At 38.3% G+C, this 12,747-nt stretch overlaps 1 protein-coding gene across 5 annotated transcripts in view; it reads right to left on the reverse strand.

Moving 5' to 3' along the window:
• FARS2 (phenylalanyl-tRNA synthetase 2, mitochondrial) overlaps positions 1–12,747 on the reverse strand; it is a 233,370-nt gene that overhangs the window by 95,896 nt on the left and 124,727 nt on the right. For all 5 annotated transcript variants that reach the window (XM_058019620.1, XM_058019612.1, XM_058019592.1 and 2 more), the window contains one exon: positions 1,890–2,050. In XM_058019620.1, coding sequence (XP_057875603.1) covers positions 1,890–2,050 — 161 coding nt within the window. The remainder of the gene's footprint in view (positions 1–1,889; positions 2,051–12,747) is intronic.

Below are 12,747 nucleotides of genomic sequence, written 5' to 3' on the forward strand. Positions count from 1 at the left end.
TACAGAATTGAAAAATGTAAATTAAGAGTTGGGGAGAACTACCAAAACTGAAGGTGAAACATCCAAGTCAAGTAGGTGCGTGTATGTATTAAAACAGAAAGGAGGAAAAATGAAAAAAAAAAGAATAAAAAAGAATAAAAATAAAAGAGAAATAATAATTTAAAAGTCCCTAAGCAGTACCTTATATCAGAGAAAAAAAATATTTTTTCTAAACCATTGGCCATACTCTTTCTTTAGAAAAGAAAAAGAACCAAAACTAAGGCTACCAAACAGCACCAATTAAAAAAGAAATCACATTCAGCTTCCTAGAAACCATGTACTTTCCTCTAAAGTTATCCACAGTAACCTGTGCCTTTGCCATCTTCAGATTACTTCACTACACCTGACTTACCTAAAACTGAACACAAAAACCACATGCAGCTGAGAGAAGTCAGACACCCAGCCCTCTCTTTGACTTAGCCTCAACATCAGTCCATAGCATTCCAACAATCTGGGCCTTTCCCCAAAAGCCAATCTACTGCTAATATCAGTTGGAAGCTTGGATCCGCAGTCTTAAAGCAAGCCAGAAATCTCATCTTAGCTCCATCAGATTGCAATCTATAAACAAAGCTACAAGCTCAGCAGCAAAGCCAATCAGAAAGACAGGGGCTGAAAATGAGACTTGAGCATTTTTTACTGAAAAGAGCAACAAACATTCTGTAGGAGATCAAGGAAACCTACAAGCCGACAAACCTTCAGGAACAGTGGCAAAATCATGTCTTTCTGTAAGGTAACTAACTACAGGCTGAATGCACTAATGCCAGTTATCACTGAACAAACAAATTAAAAAACCCCAATCAACCAAAAAAATTCCCCAAACCGAAACCAAAAAAGCCAAAACTATCCCCCAAACTTATCTCAAACAGTATTTTGATGCTACCAAACAAGATATGCAAGAATTGACATGAATTAAAAACAAATGGATGGATGCTGCTACTGGTGTGGAGATTACTCAAATGTCATCTATTACTGTTGATTTTCCCTTTAATAATTACATTCTTAAAAAAACATAATCAAGCTGTACACAAAGAAACCAAACTAAATGGTAAAAGGCAGATGCAAAAAGTATTTTACTGCTTTAGCATTTCAGACTTTGTCAAGCATCTATGTCAGCTCAACTCCCCCAAAGACCAGCTGACACCACCTGACTTGAACCTCCCTGTGCTCCTGCTAAAGAGTATTATGGAAGCAGCATTTCCACTCAATCCAGTCATGCCTGATTGCTTTGTGAGTACAAAAAGCAAGACAAGGTTGCTAACTACAAAAATCACCACAGCAGAGGAGTTACAAAACAAATATAAGCTGAGCCTGCACTCTCCCCTCTAATGCCAGGAGAAAAGAGCTGACAGTGAAAATGGGAAGGCACATCCACAAAGAATTTGCCAAAGGTTAACATTGCAACTCAGATTGACATCAATGATTGTAGAGTGAAAACAATGGAAAAAATTGAGAATGTGTTGTGATCCTTGAGTGCTTTGCATCAGACACATATTTATAATGAAACAGAATCATGGACACAACTCAAGAACATAACCAAACCATAACATAACCAAACCACAGGCCTAAATCTATTCCTATTCTGGATATATTTAGAAGTTAAATATATGCTTAAGCATTATTCAAAACGGGGATGTTGACTGGGTATCAGCAGAAACTTAAACATTATCTAGTTGAAAAAAATGTTATTATCAAAAGCTGGATTTTACTGCAGTACATCAGAGAATCACGATAGCTGTAAAGCTGTTGCACTAAAATCTAATCTTTTAACGACTCAGAATTTTAGTTGTGTGATATTCATTAGGAATGCACATACATCACAGTAAATTATTATCATGTATATGTAATTTTACCTGGAACTTTACTTTTTGCCAAATGTGAGGCCCAATAAATTGTTTCAAGAAGCGTTCATCTTCACTCCAGAACAGTCGGATGTCAGGGATATCGTACAGGATCATGGCCAGCCTCTCCAAACCCAAGCCAAATGCCCAGCCAATTTTATCCTGAGCACCAGCTGCAACACACAAGATAAAAATTCAAGAGCTTAAGTTCACAACATGGAAAATTACTGATAAAATGTTCACCCATTTATTAAGAGGGAATAAAGAAAAAGGTGAAATGGAAAACCAGAAAATCTTACAAGTAAGTGTCAAATGAATGATCTAAAGGCTACAGGACAGATCCTACTTAAATCAAAAAGTGCAGCAAGACTGAGAACATCACTGAGCCCAGGAACCAAAAGGGGAAATAAAACAAAGCCACAGCCTTGACAATCTGTGTCCAAAGTTTCAGACAGGCTTGAGAAATGCAGCATAATGCTACACATCACTACCATTCACTGTGCTGTGCTTAGAGCTGAGCATTTCCTCACTTGACTCCGCTGTTTCATAAGACTCACAAACATGAATTCCCTGTTCAGAGTATTTTCCTTGGTCTGACAGACCAAGTCAAGCCTACAGAGCATTAACATCATCACCAACATTTCAAAAGACCATAATTGCCTCTTTTGAGGCTTCTGGAAGAAACAGAGCAATGGGATGTGAGGCACTGTTGCATTAGCATCACACCTCCAACCAGGGAAATCCTGAGCTGCTGTTCCTGGGAAATGCCACTGCTCTCACATTAACAAGTCTCTTTTATGCAGCACTAAATATAAAAGGACAAGAATATTTAATAAAGAAAAGCTGTACAGATATTAATGATGCAACATTTCTGTCAGGAAAGTAAATATTCATACCTTCCTTCATTTATAGGGCAGGAGCACTGATTCATGCAAATAGGGATCTTTTCAACACAAAAAACTAAGTCTGTGTTTAGCCATCAGCCTACTGATTTTGAAATCAGCTGAGAGCCCAGAAGCCCTCACAAAGGCTCAGAGCTTTTAAAAACTTAAACAAATGCCTAAACAAACACACCAGCTGAATGGATGTGTGCATGTGTGACAGACTTGACTTCACACCATCAGCACTTGCAGTGTGCTCCTGGGTCACACAACATCACTGCACATCTCACAGCTATGCACCCGGGCCACAGCAACCCCTCCAGTATCAATCTGAACTAATTTTTTGGAAACTTTGAATTCAGCAGCTTTCCCATCTTCCTGCAGGAAGGTGGAAGCACAAGTCTTATTTCTGACCCTTATCTGCTAACAGAAAGGAAACAGCTCCCATTGTTTAGGCACTAATGACAGACATGCTGAGTTATCCTGTTATGTTCAATGCTGAGACTAAACAGGCCTGAGTTCTGTTCAAATAGAGGGAGGCATACCAAGCTTGGGAAAAGAGACACACTCACAACTTCAATTCCATTAATTCACCTGAACTTGCCTATTTTTCTGGAACAACAGGTCCTGGGCAGAGGCTGTGTCTCATCTGCTGTGTCAGCAGTATTGTGCTGCCACATGAGTTACATAAACTTGTAAGAGCACTTCATAGAGTCAGGATATTCTGCCTGACCCTCCTCGTGTGCTCAAAGGTAAGATTTTGCACTTTCTGACATTTGAAAACAGTTCATCAACTGAACTGTGGAAGTCCTAAAAAATAGAGGACTGGGTGTGAACTCATGGCAGAGATGCTGAAAACAGTGCTTAGACCAACCAGCAGACTATGAGCAGCTCTGACTCTGGAAACCTGCAATCCATGCTACATTATATGAAGAACTGCACAACTTGCTTCTGCTGACTTTGAGAGAAAACAGAGTGACTACAAAGAACATATTGAAATTTGTATTTGGGAGCAATTCTGAACTTTGACTTTAAACATAGACCATAAACTGCTCCTCTTCCATGCTAAAAGTACTACTCCTCTCCATACACCAGTATATTAAATAATTACATTTGTATGGCTGTGAAAAAGGGAATATAATTCATTACAATGGTGCTGCTTCTTTAAACTTTCAGCTTGCCTTTCCTAGATCAGCAACTCCTGCCTCAGTGACAGAGCTCCTATTCATTCCAGAAGTACCAGATTTTCACATACATATGGGCATTTGTGTAGATCAATCCTCTCCTCCAGATGTAAAGTAAAGCACCAGGAGCAATATCCATCAGGGTTCTGAATGGTCACTGCTTACTCTCAACAGAGGAATTAAACTTGAAACCTAAAGATGCCAGATTAAGCACCAGCATTATTAATTCACAGATGCTCAATAAAGTATACATGATGGGGGTGATGATCCTCCTTCCTCATACTAGTGATGATTCCTGGTAGATCAGACAGGGAAAAAAAATATGAAAGAAGAGAAGAACAGGTGTATATTCTGATTAGCAAAGCTTTACATTTATAACTTGAGCTTTTTTATTATTTTGATATGACAATGGTTTTCACTGTAACACCTTTTTCCTCAGTGACTTGCTATCAACTTGAACTCTGCAATGAATGTCTTGATTTTGTATCAGCAACTTTTTTCTATTCTGGTTTTCTTGCTTGGCTTGTTGGGGTTTTTTTAGAAGGACTGGGACACTTCACAGGTTTTTTATTCATAGCAGACAAAGAAATTCTGCTAGCTGCCTAGCAGCTCAGAGCATTGTCATCTGAGCTACGATTAAACACCTATTCACCAAACTGAACTTGTCTTTCGGATGATCCTTGTACAATTATCAGCCTTCAAACCACAAGCTTCTCAAATGTCTCCAGTGAAAGCTGTATCAGTGAAGAATTGCCTCTTCTCAGACAAAATAAATGAAACAAAAAGGAAAATTCAGATTATTAAAATTCCTCTTCAAATCGGCACTAGCAAATCTCTGCACTCTGAATCTTCAGTTATTTTGTTTCTGATCTCTTCTCCAACCTTCTATTTGTAAAGCTCCAAGTCAATGAAGCATTCACTTAAGTCATTTGAACAACTTCCTTGGGGGACTCAACAAGATTAATGCATGCTTCCAAACATATTTCTGACTGGAAATTATCAGGTGACTTAGAAATTAAATGAGCCAGTAATCATCCTGTTGAGGGAGGGAGCAACCCATAGCTTTCCCAACACAAATACATGTTTAAATGCACCAAATTTTGGCAAGTATTATGCAAAGAAGTCAAGTGAACGTGAATCAAGAAGACAGGAAGAGTGAACACAGAACAGCATTAAACATGGCAAAATGAAAATTGAGGTTCTGATGAGGGGACCTGGCCAAAGCAGCAGATTCCAGGGACCTGGTGGGGCAATCATAGCATCACTGCTTGAAATAACACAGCCCAACAGATAAAGATTTCCTGACACATGAGCTTTCCCAAACTGGCCATCAAAGATTTTTATACTGCCAGGCTCCTGCTGCCTCACATGAAAAATTTGACTCCTCACCAGAAGAAAATTGCTGGAAGCTTTGCTTGTCAGGTAGCCAAAAGATGGAGGAGGAAAGGATAAAGCAGTTTGACTGGCTTCCCACACTGGGAGCTAGGACAGCCCAAACCTGATGTCAGAAGGTTGCACCATTGCAGCTCTGTCTAACAGAGAAGCTCAAGAATCCTTATCTTCCTTGATAAGTCATATCTATTTATCCTGGACTTAAGCTTCAAGCCCAGGTGAATCAGTTTACATGTAATGTAGACCAAGCAAGTCATTCTCCAAAAAGCAATGTTAAATGAAAGTTAAATTTGCTCAGTCAGGATTGGAATCTTCCCAATTATTCACTAGGGCATAAATAATGACCTGCCAGAATTAATGGATTATATTGCCCTGAATCCTCAGAAAAAAACACAGACAGAAACACCCACCCTCTCAAGGAGTGTGAGGCAAGACATTCTGCTCTGTACAACAATTTTAAGACGTAATTTTCAACATAGTATTAGTAACAGGTTGACAAAACCTTTTTGGTTTACATTCCTGTCATACTTATTTTTGTATCGATACCGGCTTTTATTTAAGAATTTTTGCTACTTCTGTAAAAGTGCCAATAAAGAAATCTTTCTTTCAATAGACCCTAAATTGGGTCTTCAAATTGTCATACTCAGCAGTTACTGGAAAGTGAAAGAAATTAAATTTTGATCTTGGACTGAGGCAAAATCATGAATACACAACAGCCTGCATAGAAGGTGTTCTTCACAAAATGCACAAAAATTAATACACCCAAAGTATGAGTAGCTGAAATCTGGGATGAGCTCCAGAAGCAAAGACCTGAATTTGATCTCCTCCTTTCAGTCCAAACTATGACTCTTAATGGAGCCAGTTCTAGAACTGAAATGGTGGGAAGAGGGGTGAACAGATTCTCAAGGGCATGTGGATTACGCATCATGTTTTACCACACAAATCAGCTTTAAACTGTATATAAAGTAAGTTACAGACAAAATGAACATGCAACTTATATACACAAAATACCACAAATTCTGGAAACAAATGCCAAGGCCCAGATTTGAGTTCTGTGTGATTAATGGACAGCTTACGAATCAGGATTTGAAAAACAGGTTCTGCAAAATAAATATTTACTTATTTCTAGAGACTAGGAATGCATAGCCTACATAACTGCCACAGAAATTAAGCAAATGTGTTTACTTGTGTTATAAATAAGCCATTAAAAATTATTTCTTTATTATTTACCTAAGTTATTTCAGCTAAAACTCCCATATGTAGGAAGTAAAAAGCTTTACATGGAAAAAAATTAATATTAAGGTGTCAGTCTAATAGAGAAGAGCTTCTGAAACTGCAAGGTCATGTGGCTGGAATCTTAAGCAAGTGAGGCCAAAAAGCTTACCCAAGTTTTCTCTGAACTCCTCTCCAGAGAAAGCAAAAATCAGGACCATCACAGCGTTCTCATGTAATTCGGTTAAACTGATGCATTCAGGCTCCTGTGTGCAACTCAGCTTAAATTACACCCTAAAATGAGGACTTGGCATTCAGACTATGCATGCTAAAAAAGCCACTCTTCAAAAACTCAAGAAAAGAAGTAAACATTCAATTATGCCCATTCTATGTAAAGAGAACTTATCTTTCTGAATCTCATCTGTGGAATAATTTTCTAACAATAATAGTCACTTTGAGACCACAGCTACGTCTCCTGGGTCAGACTGCTCTGTTCTGTTCTCTCCATTTGAAAACTAAGCAAAAGAACTTTAAAGGTTTCGAATAAGTTTTAATAAGTATGTTTATTTTTGTTCTATAACCAGAAGAACCAAGTATATACTAAAAGAACAGTCTGCTTAAAAAAAATCTACCCAGGGAAGCCATCCACCAGATTCTGCTTTCTTCTAATACATAATTAACATTCATTCTACCATTTTACCAAGATTTCAACAGATCAAGTAGCTGGGAAGAAAACATTTCTGATAGGGAGAAATTAATGACCAGGGCAGAAAAGGACAGGAAAACTAGATGAGCAAGAAGAGAAAAGAGTAAACCAAAGCAACAACAAGAAGAAGCTCTCCCTATTTTTTCCTACCTTCAATTGATACTTTTAACTTCAATTTTTTTCATCTTTCTGTTTCTGAAGTTATGAATTCCTCAGTCCTCCTTCCTTGCTCCTTTCCATCTTCCTACTTTTTCCCAAGACCATCTCTCTGGTTCCTGCAAGCTCTCCTAAGCATTCCCAACATAATCAATGACAAATCCACCATTAAACAGAACCTCACTTACATCCTAGGATATTTTTTCAGCGTTCATAACTATACACTGCAATAGCATTCCACCTTTCAAATTATGTACAATAAAGCATCCACTTAACTCCCAAGAGCAATTCAAGACATTAGTCAGTAACTATAAATACTTTAATGGTATATGGTTTTCTTTTTCTCTGTATTTCAGCCTGCATAGCTGAACAAATGGCTTGCTTAGTTTTTGAGGGTTTTTTCCTTACTCCTGTCTCAAGGCTGAATGTTTTCAATGGATGACAGTGCAATTTGCTGTCCTAATTTATGTCACAGAGCAAAAAATTAATTTACTCATTCATTCTTTTCCCCCTGGCTCTGCCTGCAGGCTACAGTATTGCTCTTTTTGTTCCTTGTAAGCAAAAGCAAACTCCAATTCCTTTTTTTATGTTTTGTTCATTCAGGAAAAGCTGGATTTTGAGAGTTTGGGCTTTTTAATATCTTCTAATATTGTTAAATCTCCCTAGACACTGGGGCTACGGAGATTTGAAAAAATAAATGCTATAAAGGAATACATGAGGGGTTCCCACATAAGAGAAAGACTAAGCCTACAATACAGTTCAGAAATTCAATTATGAATCTCATTTTTTCAGGGTGTAAGTACAGATGGTCAAATTCCCTTCACAAATATTCATTGCTCCAGATGCAACTTTCTTGGAAAAATTTGACCAAAGTTGACTTCTTAGTGTCTTACAAAATGGCCTTTTCTTGCAGAACAACAGACAGAGCAAGGAACAAGAACACAAAGATCATCACAATGTGGGATAGTCTTCACAAGATTAAGACATGCTCAAAAGATCCAGAGGTAGCAGTTTATCTATCATAGCACAGGACACTGTTCAGCATGTTCAATATCCCTGTTCAAGAATCAGAACAGCCAGAACACCTGCATATATATAAAAAGGTTAAAAAATATGTTCAGCTGACAGCAGCACACTCTTGTGATTACTCCAAAAGCTTGACATTGCACAATAAATTCAACTTCCACAGGCAGGGACTGATACCACATTTTGTTTTTCTACAGCATGTACCATAAAGAAGCCTTGAGTTTATGACTGGGGTTCCTTGGCTTTACAATATATAAAAATAATAGACAGATAAGGTTTACGATTTAGCTCCTCTGCCACAAACTCATTCTTGGGAAGAAAGTAATGAAAAGCCTTATGATCACTTAGGCATCACTTTTGTTATAACTGGAGTTGGGATAATAGTCCTTCCTTTCCAGAATGATTTAGGTAAGACACACAATAAATGTAAAATATTGAATTTCAAAATCTTTCTGTCAATAGTTCTTCAGTATTCTGATGGTAAAGCTGAGAGAAGATTTCATACTGAAGTACAGCATTTATAGTCCAACTTCAATGAACTCCAATGAATTCCACTACATGTGTTTTGTATCAGCTCTGACAAGATTCTGGGTATACACAATTTATTTCTTTTTAAGAAGGCACAATATAAAAGGTCCGGGTGTATTTAAATGTATTGTCACATAGCACAGGATCAAACCATTTTGTTCAGAAGCACTACTCCCAGTTTTTCTTTCTTCTTACTAGAGAACTACTCCATCAGCTCTGTGCCACAACAGCTTGAAGGACATTTCTTACTTTTGCTCACAAAAGGCTCTTCAAAGAGTGGCTTCCCAATCCAAGCCTACTCATTGATCCCCCATCTTAAAAAATTTGACCATTGATGTTGCTGGATAAAATATTTTCTGTCAATAGGTCTCATGCTATTAAAGACATAGAAGTGATTTAAACATGTAATTACAGACATTAGCAAATGGGATTTGAAGACAATGTCACAAAAGACCCTCTTGCATTTCTCTCTATATTGCTCTCGAGTTCAGTGTTTCCAGCTGGCATTTGTCAAACCTGAACACCTGCAAATACCTTTATCTGCACCTGTAACACAGCTAGGGATGCTTAACTAGTGTTCTGGTACATTTTGTACACAGGTATGTAAAAAGGGAAAGTATATAGCTGTAGCACACACACCTCAGGATACGCAATTCTGTGCCCCAGGAAAAGACACAGTGAGCCATGTCCTGCTCTTCCTCCTGAGCCCAAAATCTCCTCTCTCATCTTCATGCTCCCAGGAGCACCCAGATGGGGCAAAATCTGAACTTAGATATTAGGTTCTTCACTTTGTAGTGCACTGCTTGACTTCTGTGAAGCAACAACCCTTTGAAATGCATCACCAGGTAAAGGACTTGAGCTGTGCCTAATCCTACACCTGCTCAGAGGCCCTGCCATGTCCAGAGCTCTTCTGGGGCAGAAACTGAAGGGTTTCACTCAAGGCAAAAGAGTTCTCCCTCCCACTGAGTTCATGTTTTGGTCATTTACAATTTGATGGCCATGAATATATTCTCCTGGGATCTGGGGAGGCTTCCAAGCAGATGCAGAGGTATCTGCAAGAAGATGCTGAGAAGCAACATAATTCTGGGCAACACTGGTGGCTACTTAACCAGTAACTAAACATTGCAAAGCATCTGATCTAAACCAGATCCTTCAGTTCTACTGTAAACAGGGAGAGAAGACCCAAATAATTATTCACTCTACCATAAGAAATGCAGAAATAAACACTTAACTTTTAGACATGCAAATCAGGCTAGAATTTGACCCTATGCATTCATTTCAGCTTCAAGTTTTGCTATGAAACTAGCATCACTGTGTAATTACAAGGAAAATAACAAAAATCTTTCATCTCAGAGCAATCACCTCATGTTAATATCTCTTTTAGATTTCTCTCTCAAATTTCTTTTAATTAGTTTCCTCATTTCTAGCAATTTCCTTCATCATTTTGGTACTCATATGATAAAAACACAATGGAAATTATGTTCCAAGTACTCCCCTGTCCTTATTTCCCTCTTCCTGCACTGCACAAAGTATCTATAGCCACTTAAAAAAATAATTATAACATATGTAATTTATTTCAAGTCATCTTATTCATCAGTAATACTACAGAATTACAGCCAGACCTCCATGCTTTTCTTGCTTATGAGTAGAACATTTAAGTTAGTGATTAAAATTAAGCCACCATCTCCATATGAAATAGGTGACAAAAATGCTTAAGATTAAGTAATTGTTCTTTAAAGTTCAAAGTAACTCTTTTTCATTTACTTAGATTTGTACAAAATTCATGAATTCTGGCAGCAGTACCTTTTTTTCTCTGAAGTACAATGATTTTGTTAAAAGGTGACATAAATTGTATTAAAATTTGGCATAAAGTGGTTGAAGGAGCTTCACACAATCCAATATTACCAGCTATTAGAAATGAAAGAAATGTAACATCATAAAGTCTCACCTAAAATATATAAGAAAAGCTTAGGAAAAGACAGAAGAAAAAGTTTTGCTTGAAATCCTTGAAATAATTAATTGAAGCACATTAGCTGTTTTTTGCAGAGGCTTCTTTCTTACTCTTGCCATGCAGTTTACAAGGCATGTAAAAGATGATGGAACAGATACACAAGTGAGGGATGGGTTGCAGGATGACCTGCCCTCTGCCTAGCCATACATACATATACACCTAGGTATTTGTACTCTACAGAACAGTTTACACCATTACACAGTGGCCAACAGCACCAAACAGCTTTATTTACCTGTGAATGAGGAAGGATTTTCCTTAGAAAAAATTCAAAGAAGACTAAGGCTGCCACATAAAGCACTCAATCTTTCACAGCTACTTGAAAAAAAGCCCTATGTTTCTCCCACTATGTTCATATAAATTCTCAATTTTGTCTAATATTTTGTATATGTAATCGAGATGCGTACACATGGAATTACTCTACAATACTTGTAATTATATTACACTGATGACTCATAAGAATGTGATGATATACAACAGAATACTTCCATTTTTCAGTTTTCAATTTAAAACATCCAGAAAACGGCCCACAAAAGTGAGCCTTAATACAACACTTGGTGTTTCAATGAAACATTCAGATATTCTCAAAAAGTAGAATTAAGGTTGCCTGAGGAACACTAAAATGCTCTCATCTTAGCAATACATTACGATGCTGCCTGCAGTGAGACAAACAAGTATCAATCTTTCCATGAGAGTTTGCTCTGTTCAGCACAGAGAAGAGACAATGGTTAATGGTCCCTGCTCACATTCCTTGCATTGCTGATACGTACCCCAAGTGCTTTGTGCACTGAGCAATACTCAAGCCGAGCTCTGAAGACACATTCTTTCTTTTATGAGCTTCCCAATGAAGCATTCGGTTCCACAATATTTAAATGTTTGCAAAATATTTGACGTCTTTTCTTTCCTTTTTCTGCATGTCTTTGTAAGTTGGGGAAGTATTACTGTCTCCTGTATTGAAGCTGCAACTTGGGCACTTGAAGATCAAAAGCATCCATTAATTTTGCTCCCAATCTGACATACCTGGGGCCTGATATTTCTGAGCACCAAGGAGATCATGGGGTTTAATGCGTTCAAAGAACAGCTCCCTTTTACTGCAGCTGCTGCTGTGAGCACTAGACACTTCTGCAAATCAGACCCCCTGGTCTCAAGTCAGGCACTGGGACAACAAAAAGCACACGGTGAGTGGCCACATGTGAAAAATTTAAGTTCAAAGATGTTGCTACACTCAACAAGGAACTTTTTTCCTCAGGAAGGAAGAGAAGGCAGAGCAGCATACAAGGGCACAGACTGCTCTTTCCTGCTGTCATTAAAGGCACCCATTTCATGCTTCCCAACTACTGCCTTAGTGAGGCAGACACTCGTTAGAGCAGTATCCTCCACGAAAGCAGTTCAAATTCATCCACAGAAGTATGATTATCCTGGAAACTGAATCAGATAATGGTCCTCCATAGGAGAAGAAGCAAACTCAGCAATGTTCTTTGCTTTCTAAACACTCCTAACCTCCCCTCGCCCTGTTCTGCCCAGGATGCTGTAGGATGATGAATGTTTCTCTGTGTCATTGGGACACAGCACAAAAGTTCCAAGGGAGCAGGTCTCCTGTGTCCTGGGAGAGTGCCAATGGATGCCTACAGCCCTGGACTGAACTGCAGAGAACCTCATTCAGCCACATCCATCCCATGGTGAACATTGGATGAGTTCAGCTGACAGCAAGTCATGGACCAGAGAGCCCACGCTGCAAGTCTGCAGAGGAAACCAGAGCTAAACAAACTCCCAGGGA

This window comes from Melospiza georgiana, chromosome 1, assembly GCF_028018845.1.
Source record: "Melospiza georgiana isolate bMelGeo1 chromosome 1, bMelGeo1.pri, whole genome shotgun sequence".
NCBI lineage: Eukaryota > Metazoa > Chordata > Aves > Passeriformes > Passerellidae > Melospiza > Melospiza georgiana.